Raw genomic sequence first — 21,851 nt, 5'->3', positions numbered from 1 at the left:
TGGAAATACAGCCCGACTCTGAATGTTAGAGCCTCATTTCCACATTCAGAGGTGACCCTTTCAATCTGGGGTCATGGTTAGCGGGCATCACTCAGGCTGTCAGTGGTAAAACAGACGCCTCAGGATTACAAATTAAAAGTGCTCCTTGCTTCTTGTAAATTGGTTGTGATTGGAGATGGAAAACGTGATTCATGCAGACAACTATTAAAGGAATTTTGACAGTTTGTTTAACTTTCTTGTTCTTCTTATATTGGTTGTAAAATTAATATAGCCATGGACTCAAAGCTCCAGAGGAAAACATTGTTATTTTCACAACCCTGCTGAATACGTCCCAATTAATTTAATTGGAAAGTCTGGGGGTTTTCGCATTGTGTGTGTGTGTGTGTGTGTGGAGACGGAGGATGGACAAGAAGACAGAGAGAGAATATCACTGCTTGCCCACGGCAGTATCCAGGTCCCTACTAGAAACAACCACCGGAAATTATTTCTGCTTTCAAAATAAAAGCTTAATACGTTGAGAAACGCTGGCAAGATAAAGTTCAACGCTGTTACAAAAGTGACTTTTTTAGATATGATTCAATGTTTATTTTATTGATTGATTGATTGATTGATATGCGCCAAAGCTAGGGGGGGGGGGGGGGGCTAGAGCATCACAAAATACAGGATCCTCATAGAGCCTTTATTTTGTGTTTGACTTTCAACTTTGACTTAAATGACATTTTAAACGCGCCCTGAATCATTATTGCTAACTAACTTTTCAATTGTACTCGATGAACATGTGGCTTTTAACCCTTCTTATTATTCGGGCTTCTCGAGAATTCCCGCAGTACTCGTGGATCATCTTATTTTGAAAGAGTCGAACACGGAAGCCTTATTATACGCTGCCTGACCGGTGAGTAGTAGGAGTTACTCTCCTCTCTGGCTGATCACTCGCTCCGAGGACGTGTGGATGTAACTGTGCAGTCCGCCGAGTCTCCGTGGCGCAGGACAGGACAGTCGCCACGCCTTCAGGGACGCTCTTTTTAACGGCCCAACCTTGCGTTTGTGTCCGCTGCACACCGGTACGAGCCTGTGCGGGACATTTAACAAGCAACTGTAAACACTGTACTTAACTGCAACCAGGCGGTGTGCCTCTGGAGTCCGGCTTCACTTCTCCCAGCTGATGCCCAGCTGCTTCTAAACCCTGATTAATTTGGGAATAACCGGCACCGGAGCTTATATCGATTTGACATCGGATACAAGTCGGATCAAAGATGAGGATCAAAGTGTAGTGCTGGTGAGTGGCAACAATTACAATATTATCACTCTGAAATATTGAAATTGCGCTCACGCCCACAGCCTGCGCTCGCGCCAGCGTGTGTGCGTACGGGTAGGTGTGTGTGTGTATATATGTGTGTGTGCGCGCGCGCGCGTTGTAATCGGACAGATTGCCTACGAGGACACTGTGTCGTCATGATAAGAAGTTCAACTAGAGGCAGCGATGACATCACGATCCCTTATCGCTGTAGAGGTACGGCAGCGTCGCTTGCATCACTTTACTACGATGGAAACATCGCAGATGTGTGCCGTGAGTCAGCGGCGTGCTCGTCTGTTTAAAGGCGTGAAAGGATCCGGCTCTATCTTTTTCTATTTTAATAGAGCGCTGTCACTGCGTCTTCTGTCTTTGACACGTTCATGAGCGAGAATGCGTGCGGGCAGGTGATAATGTGATAATGTGGTATTGGAAACAAAGACAGCATCCGCTCATAAGTGAAAAATGTCACGGTGTGCTGATGGACTGGGTTTAGTTAACATGCAGTTATTAACTGTGTAAACTTGCTGCTGATTATTCTCAGACAAAATACACCCTTAAAAAGTGCCTTGGAGGGAGGGGTGTAGGAGAGGGAGTAAACGGGTGTGGTGGTGGCGGCACTGTTGACATTTACTCTGTTCTCCTTGGAATGAAAGGGGAAAGGAAAATGAGCATCCAGTAGGTGGTAAGTAGACTTGACACCCAAGGGATGATGCAGCAGCTCGCACAGCTAACCAAGTACAAACCAGAAGGGTTTGTTGTCGGTCTCTCAGCAACTCAATGCAAAAGGGGATGAGAGTAAAACCGGTTCTGTCGACTAACCAGTCAGGTGGGTGAGCCAGTTTTGCAATTCAGCACCACACTTTGATGTGTCTCTCATCCAAGTCTCAGCAGCCAGACTGCATCTCCTAGTCCCCCAGTAGGAGGGAAACACCATAATCTAGGGGGTGAGGGGGGAGATTTTGTGACCATACCTTCTCTGTGTGGACTTTCAGGAGGCACCAGCAGACTCTGTCTCCTCTCTTTTGTCACATGCTCTGCTTTGCCCTTCCTCTGTTTATCACTCAGTCCCACTGAAACGTGTTTTCCTCACTTTCACCCTCACTGGCACTGTTTGCGTTTGTGTGCCATGTTTGCTGAACCAGTGCTTCAGTTCATTGCTTCTCTGCCGTCTAGCATGTCATCCATTTTGGATAAAGGGTGCATTATGATTTTTAGTCCCGCAGCATCATTTACACCCTTTGCCTTTGCTCTCTGTGATCAGGGCCTCCACTCAGCTCTTTGTTCCATCTCCTCTGTGGGTTTACCAATGCAGCTGACCTTGTCTCTGCTTTGCCCATATATAGGCCTGCTGCCCTCAGTCAGAATGTGTTTTTATTTATTTATTTATTTATTTTAATTGAACTGAGAGCTTGCCCTTGCTGTGCATTACATGGGGGAGATGTAGAGATATAAGTCACTGGAGCAGGGGTCTGGCAGAAGTCACCGGTTACATAGATTAAAGCTTGTGTTCCCTCCAATTCAGGCCGAGCCTGCAGAGGATAACAGGTGTGCTGCTAATGAGGGCATCGTTTGGTCTAATGTGAGACTGAAAGAGACAAATTCTCAGACAGTGAGGTCTGTGTATAGGTGTAGAGAGAGACAGCAAAGGGAAAAGCAGGGTTTCTCTGGTAGCAGGTCAATGGGGAGGTAAACGCAGTCGCTGTTAGTCTGGTAGCAATGACAGCTTTATCACCACCGCAAGGTTTATGGCTGTGTTTGTGTGGGGGAAGGGGATTTGTGTGTGTGCCTGTGTGAAGTGCTGTACTATACTGGTATGATGGAATTCCACTACTGTCCTGTGATGGAGCAATGCAAACAGAAACCTGCTCCATCTGACTGCCAATACTTAAGCAGTAATAAAATACTCAGACTTCTTCATGTATTCATTTTTTATTAAATGGGTGCTGAGTTATTTACAGTGGGATTGGCTGCGTGCTCCTGTAGCACTTGCATGGATGGCTGGATGATCAATCAGTTAAAATCTTTTCTTTAACCTTTTTTCATCTTAAGCCAAGATGAATTTAAATTAATTGTATTACTAAGTTTGTTATGTTCATATTATACAAAAAATTATGAAACGAGTTATGATGGTCCAAAAAAACAGGCACTGTAGAAAGATGAAACACAGCCGGTTATTTTCACTGCTACTTTGACTAACACTCACACAATGTTCTTGCTAAGTGTTTGCAAATCTCCCCCATTTCACATTGCTAGTGGTGTAGTGTCAAGAATTCGAATGTTTGTTTTTTCCACACCTTACATAGTCAGGACGTACTCGACTGACAAAGGGACATTACATTATGACGGCCTGTGTACCTGACAGCTCTTGGGATGTCCTTTGGCGACGCAGCAGCCCTGCCGCTGACTCTGAGGTGATGAGACTGATCGTGTTGACAGCTCGTGGCAGATGGAGTTCACATGTGGAGTCACTCAGAACTGCCCGCTCTGTCACCAGAGAGTGAGCGCGAGTACAAACACGGGATTTCGATGGAATAAAGGGGTGCGAGAAGGGGGGTTGTGTCACAGTGGAGATACAACAGGCATCTAATTACCTCCCAACAGGAGCCTTGACTCCATGGAAACGCTCTGAGCTGTATTAGCTGCCTCTACATGGCCTTCATGCTGTCATAAGGACAGTATTGATGGTCAATCATAGAGGATTTGACAGGGTCAAAAAAGCAATGAGATATGATTAGATGCCTGTTGTGTTCGATAAACAGTGAGCACGGTGATTGCTCCATCAGATATAGGATCTAAGGCAAAAAGCGGTGACCGCCAAGCTTCTGCTCACCTAAGAGGTGGCAGGTGTGTCGCAAAATTCAGATAAAGCTCACATTAAACTTTGCTATTAAATCAAGAGTGTGTGTGTTCTTATAAGTACTGTCTGATATTGATATGTGTTATTTATGCTTGCATCTTGAAGGCAGCAGCATTTATAACTAGGGATGGGTATCGTTTAGGTTTTATCCGATACCGGTGCCAAACCGGTACTTCTGAAACTGCCGGTGCTTAAACAGTGCTCAAACCGGTGCTTAAAGAATGGAGAACACAAAATTGGTCCAAAAACCTCTCATGTTCAGCTGTTTTTTGTAAAAATATAACAATGTTAGCCTTTTCTGCAGCTATGGGGAATATATGGCATCCCTCTTGGCTGGAAGCAGTGCTTAATCAATGGAAAAAACACAAACTTTGTCCAAAAACCTCTCATGTATAACTATTTTCCACTTTTTCTTTGGTCGTTTTAGGCTTTTTGGCCAGGGTGAAGGGAGCATCTGCCATCAAACAAGAAGACAGCCGCATGTAGCTATGATGATGTTTGCTAGTTCACCTTACATGCATTAATGTAATAACGTGGTTAGCCTACTCAACGTAAATTACACACAAACAACATTAAGCTACTCACGCAGAGAAGAACGGCTGCTGCTGCTGCCATCATCATCATCCGTCATCATTTCTGCTACACTGGCAGGGCTAGGGGCCAGGACTCTAATCTTCGGGTTTTTGGGGGATGTTGCTAACTCCGGGTCCGATAACAGGCACCACACCCGCAGTAGATGTGCACGGTGTGAGGTCTCGCAGCAACCTATCAAATACGGCGCATTTCTCGGCTTATAAAAAAACACTATGCGTCGCCAGGTGTTTCATCGGATTCAAGGTGTTTCCTCCTTTGACAGTATCACAGTATCAGCTTAAAGCACTTGTTGCAGGCGGCTAAGTTTGCATATTTTGCTGTGAAGTGCCAGACTTTTGACCGCTTCGCCTTGGGCATTTTTAATCTGTAGCTCTGCTCGAAAAGAACGTACGTACCTGGACCCGCCTACTATCCTCGGAAACGTAAAATGATTGGCTAGAATCTAAAGTGTGTCACAGCTCAGGAAAAACAAAGCACCGAAATGTGCGCTGCTTTTCGGTCTGGTTACTACCGTTTATGACAGAACCCGGTACCCATCCCTATTTATAACTATAAGTTTCTATCCTTTTGTTCCAGTGACCTACTGTCATTGATGAACTCTATCCTAAATTAGAGACTGCAGCAATATTTCAAAATTTCAGTAAATGTATAAAATAGCTGCTCAACATTTCAGTTTGACAATAACTAAACCTACTGATAAATATTTTCTACCTGCAGTCTCGTAGCTTGGGTTGAGCTTTTTCAGCTCAGTTCTTTCCATTCACCATTTACTCTTCCTGTTATATGGAGTAAAGGTGGGCACATCGACCCAAATGTCGATAGTATTGATACCTATGTTGGTATTGGTATAGGATCGATACTATAATATAATAATATCGATACCTGGTTTCAGTTTATTTATAGCCAGTTTATTTATAGCCTATAGCACATTTGGGGCAGGGATAGCTCAGTAGGTAACATGGTCGCCCCATGATCGGAAGGTCGGGGGTTCGAATCCACTGAACGGCTACCCTGCGATACCCCTGAGCAAGGTACCGTCCCTACACACTGCTCCCCGGGCAGTAATTTCCCCACGGGGATCAAAGTATGCATTATTATTATTATTTAAACAATGATGTCAACCCAAAAAAAAAAAAACAGTTTCAAAATGCACGAAAAGCTGAAATGTTTCTTATTTTGTGTTAATTATTTATTGTGGAGAGTAATTGAGTGAATTGATGGTCACTGAAATGTGTTGAAAATTTGCGATGTCTGTATTGGTACTGATAATATTAGTCCTGTAGTTTGGTGCTCGATGGAGTCATTTCTTTGGGTTTGAGTTCCACATGAACAGCTTCTAGCATTTCTTGCTTTGCAGTCTGGTTTTACTAGATGTTGTGGGGGTTTTGTTTTGTTTTGGGGGGGTTTTTTTGGGCCTCAAACGATAAAACACTCTTGTTGTTTCATCCTTTAGCAGTAAAGATTTTCTTGCATATTTTAAAAAGTGCTGTGTTTGAGGGTTGCTGAGGTAGCTTGTAGGTACTAAATTGGCTTACACGCGCCTCTCACTCTCAGACATGAGTCTCTCATTGTTTTGCACAAGGGAACATAAATGCAAAGCGTTGCTATGGCAATGATATCACAATATGAGATGCAGCTATTATCCTGGACGACATGATATGGCGCAGCCCTACCAAGCACATTGTGCTTTGATAACAGTTGAGCACTACAGTGCACCTGAAGAGGGTAGTAAAGAGAAAAGCTAGAAACCGTGGCTTTAATGCACGGTTCAAAATATGTTGCCTGAGGGAAATTCCACTAATCTTTCCAGCTCAGACTGCTGTGCTGGCATACAGTGGTAGATATAGAATCTTTTGGCCTATAGCTATTCTACTTAGTGCTTTACGGTGTTTGTTTGTGTGTGTGTGTGTGTGTTGTTCTTTTTCTTCTTTCTTTTTTTCAGTTATGGATTCGCACACAATTGAATCTGCTGTGCAAGGTGTTTTCCTGCCATAGAGAAACATTTGGGGTTCAGTGTCTTGCCCAAGGACACTTTGACACATGGAGAGGCCAGGGATTGAGCTGCCAGCACTCTGTGATTAGTGGACAGCCTGCTCTACAAACTGAGCCAAAGCCGCCCCCAGTGTTTGTATAGTGTAATTTGTAGAACCGCCCGTAACAATGAAAAGAGAAAGCAGAAGGTGTGACTGCAAAGTGATTTATTTGTGCACGGTGTGTGATTCAGTTCTGCCTGAGAGTCCGTTAAGATGCAAAATGACATACAGAGATATGAAATGTTGGGTGCAAATAGCAAAAATGAAACTAACTGTGAATTAATGAGTCTTGTATTTTGGTGTTGCCCGTGTGTAACCATATCAAAATACATGAAGCATGAGCGGTGAACAGACCACCCCCGTGAAATCACCAAATGCTAATTAGTACGCTTTGAGATCATCATACATCAGCAGTGATACACAGTGCAGCCTCTGCCTGTACTGGTTGTAATGAGCTGATAGATGTACTTAAACGGCAAAGGCGACGGCCGTGATGAAATTATCAAGGTGTGCTTATTAGATTTGCATCTGTTACTATTTCGCTCATTACCTCACGGTGGTTATTGTGCAGGTTTGATTGAGAGTAATACAATGCTGAGTGAGTGTTTCCACTGGCAGACTAATTTTAAAACGTGCTTAGCGGCCTATTTAGGTTGCTGCGCATTGGCATTGTTTAATTCAGATTTTCTGTCTGGATGCTTTCAATCGCCCTGCGCTGGTTTTCTGTGCTATTTCCTTCCATTTACTTGGTGAGCTGGTAATTTCTCATAAGTAGCACTTGAGGCGAAATTGTGCCTGTGTAGGACAGAGACAAAATCACTCTTGTCTGATTCTCCGCAAAAGTACATTGCATGAATGGTGGCTGCAAATTGACATATTATGACTAACACATGGCTGTTTTTTAAGGCATTGTGACCGTTGTGAGTGACAGATTTAGGGCACTCACAACTCAGCCATGTGCTATGTGCTCACTAAGAGCCAATCTGTGCTCAACTCCAATTATCTCTACATAATATGATAGATTGACCGGGCCCATCATGTCAGAGACATTTAGCTTATTTTAATACACTATTTTTATCTTCAACAAACCAGGGAGATGGATCCAGAAGTGCGCTTCGTGCACGCGTGAAGTGGTTTGAAAGTGGAGTCTGTGATAATGGTGCTCAACCTTTAAATTTGGAGGGTTTTGGGTTTTTTTTTTTCACCCCTCACAGTTAATGTTTTTTTTTGCAGTGATGAACTTGATTCCATCTAAATGTAAATTTTACAAAGGTGACAGTTTGACTTTAGAGATCAGTTGTCTGCAGTTCTTCTCGTGCTATAGGTTTAGCAGCACTTCTTGGAGGACAGTAAGACGGATCGTTGTTTTCATAGTGAGTGAATGACTTCACTTGGACTTGGATGGACGTTGACTGTCTCGGACTCTTGTGAGCACGTACGCAAACAGAAACTCCAACACTTGCGTGGAAGCAGCTGTGTCCGAACTCGCTCGGGAATGAGGATGAGAACACACGCACAAGCTGTTTTCATTAAAGAGATTTCCCAGTAAGCGTCAGTGGGACTGATGGTGGGTGTGGAACAGGTGCCAGAATATTAGTGTCACTCCACTTAGACACTTAAGGGGAATTCCACTGAAAGGGCTTTGGGGAGTGTGTTCCTGTTGAGCCCTGACTGTGATTTTTTTTTTTTTTTTTTTTTTTTTTTTTTCAATCCCAGTCAGGCTTTTATCAAAGGAAAAAAAAGACAGATGAATGGGTGTATAACCTGAATGCCTTCACTGTAACTCGATCCTGAGCTTGGCCGCTACGTGGGTGCAAGTGTGCATGGATATGTTTTCTTAAGATACAATGTACTCGATTGTGTTCAGCTCCTCAAATATGCACACCCACCATTACCCAACAATAGTGCGCTGGTCTGGTTTTGTTGCAGCGTGTGTAGTGACATGTGTGGTATTTTGCGGTCTCTCTATTGTCAGCTGTGCCAGGAGGTTGCTGTGCAGCTCAGCAGCCAGTTTGGCTCAGTCTGTGTACCTCGACATTCGGCCTGGACGCCAGTACACTTATTCTTGGACTCCTGTAGCGACTGGGGATGATGGCAGAGGCAGCGGGCCAAAAAAGCCTCCCATGCCAGGAGCTCCCACTGGGAGAGCAGGCTGCTGCAGGGCCATCTGTACAGGCGTCCCGACTGGGAGCATTAGAATCTGGGGCGTGGAGCGGGAGATAAAGGAGGAGGGGAGTAAAATAGGGGACATGTGCAAGGGGAAGGGAAGTGAGAGGCTGCATGACAAAGAGGTGTTTACTCACTTTTAAGCCTGTGCCATCCTGAGAATACTCATCATTTCAGCTTTCAAAGAATTTGGTAGAAAATTCAGGCCAGAGCTTTAATACTCGGAGGAGCACAAAACAGTGTCAGTCCCAAAAATACGCAAGTATCTGCTTTTTTAGAGCACTATCCCAAAATAGATGAAGTGTTGAAGCTTTCTGTGTTAAAGGAGTTAACATGTGGGTCCGAAATTAGTTGGTGAGGAGGAAGCCTGCAGAGGATGAGATTGGCACTGATAGAGCCAAGACTGTTTGCAAACTTCATTTGGATTGGTATCAGCATCTTGAGCGAAAAAGGGGAAGCACTTTTTGTTATATATTCATTCGACTTTCCTTCAGCTGTGATCTCTGAAACCACGAAGCAATGACAGAAGCAAAACAAAACGTTGCTGTAGCACCCATGCCGGATACTTGATGTGCTTGCTTTCAGATGATGTGCCGCTTGTCTAAGAATAGCTTTATATCATGTAATCATTTCCGTCTTTCTTCGTCGCATTTCTCAGTATCGGTGCAGTGTGTTATAGATATAAGGGGCCCAAAAATCAAAGATGTGCTTAACTGCAATTTGAATGCTGCATGAAATGTAACTAAAAATAAAATGCAATGAGGTGCAAACCACTTAAATTCAACTTTGAAACTAGTACCAAGTAGTAAAAGGATAGAATAAAAAGTTGAAAATAAAGCGTGGGAAAGTTTCTTAGAATTCTTTTGCAAAGGCTGCGTGTGCAAACAGTTCAACGGCTTAAGAATAATATGTATCAGTGTAAAACTGCAAAAAAGGGTTTGGCGGCTGGATCACATGGTGAAGGGTTGGTTTTACTAAAAATATGCTAAACATAATGACATTTTTGTATTTGCCGTAGCAGATAGAGGCACAACTTGCCACCAGACAACTGCTCTGCCCTCCAAGCCAGTGGGATGCCCTAGAGAGCCAAAACACTTTAAACTACAGCAATGCCATAATAGGTCCTCACCTGACTCCACTCACTTGTATCTGGCATGAATTATACTGTTTAAGCAAGCCTATTGGTAACGATGAAAGATAATCAGTGAAAATGAAGAAAAGCTCTCCTTTTTGGAGTGAAAATGTTTAAATGTAATGGTACAGAAGGAATAATGTTAATCTAGCCTCAGATTTAGAGGAGAGACACTAGCATCAAGTTATTTCTTTTGTTTGCTTAGCATGTTGCGCTCTGGACATATTTAAAATTATCACATAATCGTGAGGGGGGGCCCCCTGTGAATTTTAGCCTTGGGCCACAACAGCCTGTAGAATCGCCACTGGTCAAGGACATGAAATCAGCTTTGAAAACACTTACCTGGAACATATTCAAGTGTCTGGAAGAATATTGTTAGGCTGAGATAAAAATGTTGCTTAGGACTTTGTACAATCAGTTAGCTAACGTCAGAGGAAAATATTGAAAAGTGTTAAGATTTGTTTCTGTATTGAAAGGAAAAGATAAATTTTTGCTCAGACGTCGATGTGTTTGTATAGTTGAGCATCCCGCTTTTATTTAAGTGTCAAAAGATCCAGACTGTTTATTTTAATATGCGTGTGGGTGTTGACCTATAGACAAGTTCCTTGTCTTGCTTGGGTGATGACTAATAATCATAAGCAGCAGAGGTAGTGTTTGCCCTAATATAAGTAAGCAGAGGGACCTCAAAGCTGCTTCTGCCCCATCAAATAACCCCACCGCTTCTCATTTGACCCTTGACCCACTGATGGCACAGACTTCTCTTGTTTTTTCTCTTGAAGAACCCTCCTCAGTCTGAACGTAGGCCGGTCTCTGATGCTGCTCGTCCATCAACCCCTCTGTGAAAGAACATATTTGCACAGTTTTGTCACCACTCACCTAAGCAGGAAGACACAAGAACAGTAGGTGTGACTGTTCTCTTCTTTTTTTGTTTGTTTTTAGTGAAACGGGTTTTACAGAGTGTTGTAGGAAGGCAGCGGATTAACAACAAAGAAGCAGTTTGACAGCTAAACTGGCTGGTTATGTGAGGAATGCGTTTGATTCATCAACACATGCGCTGCTTGACAGCCGAGGTGTTGTCGAAGATTGTGTGGCCGCAGACCGTGCCACTCTGTTAATCATAATGGAACAAAGGAGGCAGATCTCCTGATGACAACGATAGCAGCCTAACCAAATCACACAACTACATGCACACAGGCTGCAAGGGCACAGAACAATGACACCCCCCAGCTGTCTAGACTGAGTGCAAGGCTACCGTAGATCTCAAGGGGGGGGGGATTAAAGCACACATCACTACACTCACCTGTTCTTAGCTACATGTTTCTCATTGTGTTTTTTCATGCAGCGCTGACAAAGTGTGACAGGCGCAGAGGGGGTTGAGTGTAGCAGGAGCTGTGAAAACAAGTTATACACAGAGTACAGCTGTGGATGACTTCTTCACACTGTAGAAAAAGCGGTGTAAGCAATATGGCTTTGGGGGGGGAAGTGACATTTTAAAGGAAGTATTTCAGTTTGTTAGTCATAAGACTTTGTGTTAGGTAAGGTGGTCTTCCCTTGGAGTTTCCAAGCAGGAAGGCATTTTAGAGGAAGTTTAACTGGGATGGCATGAGGTGACAAACAGCTGACGGTGCCGGTTGTTGGCTAATGTAAAGCGAACCTCATTATTTGTTGCTCTTACTGACGTTATTGAGTCAGTCTCTGCTCTTGCTGCTGTTTCACTGCAAGCCCTACTTTTCCTCGGTTGTCTCTTTTAGTTAAATTGGCCATAAAAGTTACATAGTCTGTCTTTCACTTTTATGTCAGTACTTAAAGTTGCACCCCTGCAGGTTTCACTACTACTTCGAACTCACACATCACTACCTCAACCCTAAAGTCCTTTTGGGTTACTTTCACTGTCGCAGAAAAGACTTTGCTTTCGGCTTGTCCATTAAAAAAATGTACACATTGGCAGATGAGCCACCTGACTGACTGAAACTGTGAGGTATCGACTGACAGACATGAGGAGCTGTGATGAAATAATGACTCAGAGCCTGAGAAGTGCTGGAGGGAGGAGCGGGAGGCTGAGGAGGAAGCAGTGGGGAGAAATACGGAGATGGGAGATTATCACATGCGATATGGGGAATCATTGACAGTGTGAGCACGTAGTATAGAACTCGCAGACACTGCTATACATGTAGAAATACAAACACAGAGACATAGAGAGTTGTGTGAGATTTAGTCACCTTGAACTAAGAAGATATTGTCCTCCTGTCAGTCTTAACATAAAGGAAGTTTTCTTTAGTAACCATAAAGCTTCACTCGTGTACTTTAGTCCTTTATCCTGTTCTCTGTGGCTCAATGTTATAATCCAATCTGCGGGATGTCACTGCAAGGACATCCCGGTCTTTTCTAGACAGAGCCAGTAACTTTTATGAGTGAAAAACAAGTCAAATGTAATTTAAGGCAATTTTTTTTAGCATTTTTAAACAATATTCATTCATCCTCTTTAATCTCTAACTCTACAATTTTAAACTCTGTTTTTTCACCCACTGTTATTTATAGAGCTTTAGTATTTAGGCTGATTTGTCTGAATCAGATGGACAGTGTTTTGGTTGGTTACACACACCCCCGATTGCACATAGAGCCAAGATCACTCCACTGATACGCAGACGAGATGTCGGCCTTTTCTAACCACAACATATATTAAAAGAAATGTGGCTTTGGGTGTAAAACGCTTCTCAGAACTCCCCATCCCCCAGCCTTTTGTGAGCCTGTCTGTGTGTGTTTGTGCCTAGGTGTGCACAAGTGCATAAGTAAGTGCCCAAATGTAGGGGAACAAGGAGGACAAAGGAAAGCCGATCCACTCACACAGGGAACTTGAAACATTTGTGCATTTGTGCATGGCACCGTGCGTTTGGCCTTTCAACCCAGGGGGACCCACGATACTCATTTATCGGGGCGGCTTGTAGAGGTCAGCAGAGGATGAAAGTATGGCCGAAGACATTTCCTTCACTGTCTTAGGACGATCACTAATATGGACGAACATGCCGTCTTTCATTCAGTTTACGAAGGACTTCTTTTATGTTAGTACTGTTGTGTGTGTGTGTGTATGTATGTGTACGCACATATACATACACACTTTACTATGTGTTCAGGTGCATATTTAGGCCAAGCTGACAATAGACAACAGGAAGAGTGTTTGGTATGGTATGTTGTTGTGCTTGAGGTTTCAGTGTCAGCGTGCAGGTTTTTTGCTTTTATTGTGAGTCCTGCAGGCAGAGATCTTTTGTAAAACCAAAGCAACTTTGAGACTGCAGGTATTCGAGTTGGATGTGGTGCTACGGGTCATTTTAGTCGCTGTCAGAGAGCACAGGAGCTACTCCCACAGAAGAGTTGGATGAAACTATAAAATGTAATTAACTATTAACGGCTGCCTTTTTTTAAGCTGGGTGATGAAGACGAGCTCTTTTGTACTGCGAGTGACATTATGGTATCACTGCTCTAGCTTACACCACATTAAGCGTTCCTTTCCACTAGAGCTGCAGTGTTGGTCCACTGAGGGGAAGAGCCTGTTGAATTTTTAAAATGTGTAAGCCAGAGCCTTACAAAGGCAAAGGGATTCATTTCAGTGGTGGAGACAACATGATCAGCCTCCACAGTGACTGTGTGACCTGTTTTCATTCTCACCTCTGGCTTGTCAGCGTGGTAGGCGGGGCTTGTTGTTTAGGAGAGGTATTCTGTATCATCTGCCATTGACAGGCGCTCATCAAGTGAGGGGAAATAAGAGTCTTTGCACTGGAAAATAAGAGTGAAAGCGATACATCACGAGGATGGACAGAGGATCTAAAAGAGACAGAGAAAATGTTTGGGTCCAGCAGGTCAACTGGAGTGAGTGGAAACAAGCAAACTGGTTTATGTAATGATGATTAAGCTTCGCAGGGCCAGGTGAATCTCTCAGCGTTTCACAGTATAGACAGATTTTAATCTGTTTTTTGTGGCAACATTTCTGCCTGATGCACCAGCAGAAACCGGCTGTACTGGTTACCTAGCGCTGAAGAGGCGATGACCTGGAGATGGACTGGAAAGTAAGAGGGCGGGGCTTGTGTTTCTGTGTCCTTGAATGTACACATGAGATTAAATGGTGCAAACCTTGAATTACACAAACAAACTGTCTTGTTTACATGGCTGTACCAGAGACCTTTATGAAAATGAAACGAATGACTTTTCTAAATCCCAATTTCATCTCTCTACTTCATTCATTTGGTGTGTTTGTGTTTATATTCTAGTCAGGAATGCCCCAGACTGCGTGCTCAGGCACCATGTTTACCACTCCCAGTGGCTTCAGCCCTCATCTGGCCTGTGCTGAGCCTGGGGAGGAGGAGGCCCCACAGGAAGGCCCGGGGCCGGGGCCTGGGGCTTGCCTCTCCGATGGGCCGCCCATCACTTCTGCCTCCCTGGACACCCTGATCCAGAACCTGGTGCCCACTGCCGATTACTACCCCGAGGTAAAATGAAATGTGCTACAGTCACTGCTGCTCATCATGTTCCCATTAGCCTCAGAGTCCATTTCACTTTATAGTGTTGCCGATTAGATTATTAACCACATGTCTATGTTTCAAGTGCTCCTCTGCTTCTTTTAATGACAGTAAGCTGCAGTGGTGTTTATTGATGTGGCGAGAGTGTCTTAGCGAATGTCTTTTTACGTCCTTTGACAGAAAGCCTATGTGTTTACCTTCTTGCTGAGCGCTCGTCTGTTCATTCCTCCTCCGGAGCTGCTGGCCAGGGTGTGTGAGATGTGCATCAAACAGCAGCAGCTGGATCAGAGCCCACTCGATACGGTCAGCACTGCACCACACATAAATACATATTCCGGCGTATGAAAAGCATTCAGGCGTACTTATCTGCTGCATGTAAGCATCTTAAAAACCGCTGTTTTTCCCTTCACTCTATGCAGGTATTTTTGTTTGCTATGTTATAAAGCCAGTTGTAAATCTTTCTCACGTCGTTAAAAACAGGCAAAAGTTCGCAAGTTTGGCCCCAAGATCCTGCAGCTGCTGACAGAATGGACAGAGACATTCCCGTCCGATTTCAGGGATGAAAAGATGGTCGGACACCTCAAAGACATCATCCACAGGATAGCTCCATGTGATGAGGTATTATGTCCAACAAGTCCAATCATCTTCACTTAATATGTCCTAAGATTTTTTTTTCCAGTTTTGAAAGGCTGTAAATTTTCAAACAGGATAGATTAACCAATAAAACTGGACAGAAAACACTGGATAAAAAGCATCTGCAGTGAAAAATAGTCTGATGGGGAGCTAGATTTAATTATTGTCACTGCGGCTGTTGATGAGGGAGTCAGTGTAGGGTGAACACATACAGCCTAACTGTTATACAATCTTACATTACATGAGGGAGGAAGGAAGGATATTAGAGGAGTGGCTCTATCTGCAGTCTTGAGGGGAAAATAGAGGGAAGGACACGGATGGAGAAAAAGGGGAGAGGGTTGGGATGCAAGGGCGCAGAGAGCCGAAGAAAAGGTATGGGAGTGGAACCATAGTGAGAAATGTAGGGAGGATAGAAAGGAAGCAGGAAAGACAGGTGGTGATGAATGTGCTGCTATTTAAAGCTGGCTGTCTGCACTACGGGTGTGTGTGCATACATGTGGGAGGTGTGGCTCTGGGTCACTTGTGAAACAGACTGACCTCACGTCCTCTTTGAAGCCCTCGTGTCGAGCGAGGAACACCAAAACAAACATTCCCAGGCAGGGCACACAGCACACCTCTGCTTGCACTGCTGAAACTCACAATAACATGTTTAACATGTCGCTCTCCTCTTCTCTCAAGGCATACTGGAAAACCCTGAACCAGGTGCTGCAGAAACTTAGCCAGAGGCTGTCCCTGATGAGCCAGGGGGAAGAGAGCATTGTCAAGGTCTCCCTCAACGCCTCCTCTGACAAGCTGGTGGCCTTCAAGACCAAGCCTCCGCCCATCCAGAAGGACATACTCTCCATCTGCAACGACCCCTACACGCTGGCACAACAGCTCACCCACGTGGAGCTGGTAAGGAAGAGGAGGGGGGGGAGGGGAAGAGAGAGCGGGATGCGGGTTAGAAAGAGGTCAGGGGTAAGAGATGATAACGAGGGCGGACGAGGAGAAGTAGAAAGGATGTCAGCGGAGAGATGAAGGCGGAGGATGGTGAAGCATGGGTGGAGATCAAGTCCACCCATGTCAAGGTCATAAACATTAAATCACATCAAGAGAGAGGGAACTGGAGGGTGATAAAGATTTTAACAGAACAATGGAAATGCAGTGAACGAATTGATGATGAACATAAATCATCAAAATAACTCGCTGGATTTTGACGCCATGTGTTTGATAACCTGACCTTACTTGTCAGCTATTACAGCGCTAACTTCCTTCACAGACAGCAGAACAAAGGGAATGAGGAGATGAAACCCACATGAACAAAGGATCCGTACACTGTCCCTCACATTGCATGCTCGGTGCCTTCAGTCTGCTCATGTGCGTCTTCATGTGGACACGTGTATCTCGGGGTGGTTGTGTTTCTGTCTGTGCATGTGAGAGTGTCTGAGTAAGCTTGTACCCTTGTCTGAGCGGTGACATCACCCCTGAAGTCAGTGATGCGCCCGGGGCCTCAAACAAAAGGGAGGAAAACTGCAGTGGATATATGTGACCTGACAGCTTCACATGCGTTCACACGCACGCATACAAAAGGAAACAGAGATGGGCAGATAGAGAGGCATGCAGCAACCACACAGCCTGGATATTATTGTATGTTTTAGCAACATGTTGATACTTATTTAAAGAACTACACAGCTGTGCTTTATGCCACTGTGTGCACACTTGTGTGCAGCGCTGCTTTGGTTTTGGGTTGCGTCACCAGTTGAGATGGTGCTAATGACTCATTTTGATTTGCCCATGTATGTGACTGCACAGCTGTCTTTTAATAGAGGTGAATATTGTCTCAAGTGTCACTGTGAGGAAATCTGATTCCAGTGAGTCACCTCAGTCAGTCATTACTCGTCCATATTGATTGCCTTCCATTACTGAAATGAAAGAATTATTAATGGGGCTACCCCCGTCGGTGTATGCGAGTGGACTTGTAATGCTCATGTCGTGGGAACATAAATATGCTGCCGCTGTCAAGGAAAGACTTGGTACGATGTTGAGGTTGTTTTAAAGTTCAGGTCAGATTTGTTATGGTTAGTAATTGTTATGGTTGGGGCGTGTCTAGGAAAAGAATGAGAGTGAATGTATTGTCCTGCAGGGATGAGTGATTCATGACTGTGTGTTTGTATTTTCCAGGAACATTTGAGTCGTATCGGACCGGAGGAGTTTGTCCAAGCTTTTGTTCAGAAAGACCCTCTAGATGGAACACAGGTGAACTTTTTTTTAATACACTGTCCTATTTAATCAGAAAACTAATTTTGCACTAAGCTTGCCAGAGTCTGTACTTAGGTCAATGCTGTAGACTGTAAATAGAAGATGGCATCCGTTCATTTGTGGACTTGAGTCCCGCATTTGACCATCACCATCTTGCTCTCTTCAAAATGGTACAAAGCCATGTTCCACTATGGTAACAATAAAGGTGCATCCAAACAGGAAGCAAATCACTCGTCTCATATTTCTTTGGAGATAACAGCTGGTCACTAGTGGGCATTGGTTGCCTAGGTAACGTTCTATGTATTTACTACTCTGTTATATTCCTCACTGGTAGTCCCTTCAATCACTTGCCCCAAAGTTGAATAATGTTTGTTTACAGTAGGACCTGCTCACTTTGCTTTGGCTGCAAAGTGGTCAAATGCCTTTGATTTTCTTTGGTTGACACATCGCCGCAAATTCCTGATGAAGTTTGTAAAGACTGCAACACAGATTATTTAAAAACAAGCTGTTATTAAAAAATGTCACTGTTACTATTATTATCATTAGCTTCACATTTAGAACCAAAGACTAGATCCATTTTTATGATCTTACAGTCTACTGTCAGACCACAGCATTTGTTTATTTTTGCATTATGGTTAAAATTGTTATTTTGTACGTATCCAAACAAATGTCAGTGAGCGTAAATGTCACAAATGGCAAACTACAGCAAGCACACACAGTGTGCTTTCTGTGCCCTCTATGTATGACCGCTGAATGCTTCCACTCTCCGTTCCATCGCTGTCACTCATTCACTGATTTCCTTTCATTTTCAGTTATCATCACTTTAACCTGTCTTCACTCAGTTTCTCCTTTCTCTCCTTTTTTTTGTGCTCTAAATTGGTTCTGTTATTTCTGCTCCAAGATCACCGTCTTTGTTATTTGCGCTCACACAGGGGGTCAAGCTTGTAGACGGGAAGCTAATTAATAGTGGAATTCCCGATTGTAGCACTCACTTGTGGTGTGTATGTGTGTATGTGTGTGCGCGCGCGCATCTTATTAAGCAGCCGTGCTTCAGTGACCAGAAGAAAAAAACCTCCAACCTGGAAGCCTACGTGAGGTGGTTCAACAGACTTTGCTACCTGGTTGCGACAGAGATCTGCATGGTGAGTGGAAAACACAACTCAGTTTCAGCCATATTGAAGCCTCCAAAACATTAGAAAGACTAGGAAGCACACTGGGAACAGAACAAGATTATAAACACCTCTCAGGGATCTACTTCAGACTGAATGGGGAAAACCTGGAAATGTCAGTAACTACAGGACATATCTGGGTGACCATTGTAGCATATATGCATGTTTTTAGTTTATAGATTCTCTTTATTTAATAGTACTTTCAACTGAATTCTACCATAGTAGTAATTTATTCCCCTAAGTAAGTGGACAGGAGATAAAGGTTTAGTTTTTACAGGGCATTACTGCCCCTTAATGGACATTTTGTGTTACTGCACTTGCACAGACAAAATTTCTGCCTGTATCTGTATATGTAGAGATAAATTCTCTATGAAAAATTAAGTCAGAATTTTAAAAAAAAAATTTGGGGGGGGGGGTTTGTTTTGTGTTTTGTCTCACTGCTGCAGCCAGCGAAGAAGAAACAGAGGGCCCAGGTGATCGAGTTCTTCATTGATGTGGCCAGGGAGTGTTTCAACATTGGAAACTTCAACTCCCTCATGGCAATTATTTGTGAGTTGTTCATTTTACAATCCCTGAGCATTGATTCCCATCTTGTGTTCATAGTTAAAAATATATATATATACATTTTCTTTCTCAGCTGGGATGAACATGAGTCCTGTGTCCCGGCTGAAGAAGACTTGGAGCAAAGCTAAGACTGCCAAGTTCTTCATTCTTGAGGTAAACACAGCTATTCACTGTCTAAGAAGTAAAAGACAGTAAAAATTAGATGCTGACGGCGTTTTTGCTTGTTGCCATTTACTCTTGACAGCATCAGATGGATCCGACTGGAAACTTTTACAACTACAGGACTGCCCTGAGGGGGGCCGCCCACCGCTCTCAGACTGCCAACAGTAACAGAGAAAGGGTGGGGCTCAGCAACACATTGACTGATTTCCTCCAAAAACCTGCTGGCTGCAGTTCAGTATTTACTATTTACTTTGCCTTCCTGCCCATTTTCTCTCCTCAGATTGTGATTCCTTTCTTCAGTCTGCTGATAAAGGACATTTATTTCCTGAATGAAGGATGTGCCAATCGGCTGCCCAACGGCCACGTCAACTTTGAGGTGAGGCTGTTTCCTAACCCTGCCTCTCCTCCATCGTTAACCTCATCCTAAACCATTAAATGGTTACTCGCTTATTTATTTATTTAGAAATTTGTCGAGTTGGCGAGGCAAGTTGGCGAGTTCATGACATGGAAACAAGTAGAGTGTCCATTTGAGGAGGATAGGGCCATCCTACACTACCTCCACACTGCTCCCATCTTCAGCGAGGACGGTGAGAACCTGTCACATAGTTTTCATTTACAGTCCAGTTCGCTTGATGCCTCTACTGTTTTGTTCCAGAAAGATCTGAACATCTTACAGTCTTTGTTGCCTTGTATTTTCAAGTTGTCCTCAGGCCAAATTTGAATAACTTGACTAATCCGCTTACTTTCCATTTAGTGCCACTGTCGGGTCAAATTATTCATTTTTCCTAATTACTAAAAACTAATAACATTCTCATCACCCTCGGCTGTAATTTGTTTTAATAGTAATCGGCAAGCGTTACAACGGTGACATTACCGTTTAGCTCAAAGCATCGGTGTCCAACATCTTCACAGCTGCAGACTCTTTAATGTCTCAGCCAAACTCCATTTAAAAATAAGACGGCAACCTCCATGTGACTGTTGCAGATGGAAATTGATTGCAAGTAATTGCAGCGACCAACTGGTTGCCCAGAGGTTGAGCGTACAACACCTTCAATCTCTGGAAGGCCACTTTTGATTGCAAGGCAGTTCTATAGATTACCTAGTTGGAAGCAAAGGTTTGCAAATAACTGCCATCTAATTTATCAATTTAGACAGATTGTAGTTTTAGCTCTTTTGGACTTTTCTGAAATTCCTGAAGACACACAGTGTCTTTTTTTTTTTTTAAATGTATCTGTTCTCATTATTCCTAGGGCTCTATCTTGCTTCCTATGAGAGTGAGAGTCCAGAGAATCAGGTAGAGAAGGACAGATGGAAAGCACTCAGGTGAGAACACATTAAATGGGAACTGCTTAAGTCTAAATAGACCTGCTTTACTTAATTAACCTTTCACCTCTTTGCTCCCTTCAGGTCCAACGTCCTGGCAAAGACATGAGGCAGCGAAGGCAGCTCACCTGCCACCAACAAGGGAGCGTGTGGACTCTTTGCACTAAACTGAACTGTGAAGGAACCTAACTGGTACTTTGATGTTTTTCTATGAAGAAAAAAAGGGAGAAACACGATGAACAGGATTCATCATGGAGTGTGTAAAAAAACAAAAAAATTTTTTTTTAAAAAGTGAAGTGACTATATTAAGCTATGAAGCAAAATCCCTTTGCAGTTTGCAGGAGGTTGGTGATGAGGTACAGTATATTGGAGAGCGACAATGCTTCTCCATGTGTGATGTGTGTTTACTCTGTGAAGATGTTTACTACTTTAGAGAGTACAGTTACAGGGAAAACCACTTTCTAAAACAAGAATTCCTATTAATGCTGTTTGTGGGGTTTTTTTGTATTTGCTCCTCCCACCTCCTTCTCTCTTCCCTCTTCCCCTTTGCTACAAAGCCTTGTCTAGGTATTTAAATTTGACGTTCTTCTTTTTTTCCTTTACTTGTAATGTACTGTAATGAAACACGAAAATAATGTGACGGGCGCTGGCTAGCCCATTTCAACTGTCAAGTTTTATAGGTTTACTGAAGAAATGGCATCTGTGTGTTTTCAGAGAAGATGGAAGACAACATGCCTTGAGCATTTTGCGAAATATCCTCTGACTGTGTGCGATCACGCGTTTGTTCATATCGTCTCTGTATTGTGCTACACGCTGTCGATCGGAGAAACCTGTTTATGGTTCATCTCTATTTTTTATTTTTATTTATTCTTTTTCATTTTGGGGAAGGTGTCGTGTGGGGATGATCAACTTGTTTTAAAAGTGTTTACTTCTTTTAAATGTGTTGTGCCATCAACTACACAAGAAAACTACAGTAATTGGTCGCTGCATGTGGAGCCAGGCCAGGTGTAGATTGTGTACAGGTGACATTTACCCCTCATCTTTCTGCTCTACAGGAAGTTTTCTCTGACTGATGTTCAGTTGTCTGATATATATTTATGGAGATTTCTGTGCTGACAGATGTATAATTTTTATTGTAATGTTCCTTTATTGGTTAGGAAGTCCAACGGCATGCT

The 21,851-nt window shown here is 43.4% G+C and overlaps 1 protein-coding gene across 1 annotated transcript; it reads left to right on the top strand.

Moving 5' to 3' along the window:
- Window positions 1–949: 949 nt before the first annotated feature.
- On the top strand, window positions 950–21,300 carry LOC146638687 (ras-GEF domain-containing family member 1C-like). The gene is made up of 14 exons (XM_085370550.1): window positions 950–1,276; window positions 14,339–14,557; window positions 14,768–14,890; window positions 15,068–15,205; window positions 15,899–16,114; window positions 17,381–17,455; window positions 18,502–18,600; window positions 19,074–19,176; window positions 19,265–19,344; window positions 19,436–19,531; window positions 19,634–19,729; window positions 19,817–19,940; window positions 20,604–20,676; window positions 20,761–21,300. Exons 2-14 carry the CDS (start codon window positions 14,345–14,347, stop codon window positions 20,783–20,785), a joined length of 1,461 nt encoding a protein of 486 aa, XP_085226676.1. The 5' UTR covers window positions 950–1,276; window positions 14,339–14,344; the 3' UTR covers window positions 20,786–21,300.
- The last annotated feature ends 551 nt before the right edge of the window (window positions 21,301–21,851 follow it).

This window comes from Diplotaxodon limnothrissa, linkage group LG2 (genome assembly GCF_057381915.1).
Source record: "Diplotaxodon limnothrissa isolate DT_005_m linkage group LG2, D_limnothrissa_male_GT1.1, whole genome shotgun sequence".
Taxonomy (NCBI): Eukaryota; Metazoa; Chordata; class Actinopteri; order Cichliformes; family Cichlidae; genus Diplotaxodon; species Diplotaxodon limnothrissa.
Note: the sequence above shows the minus strand (reverse complement) of the source record. Positions and strands in the feature narration are given on the sequence as shown.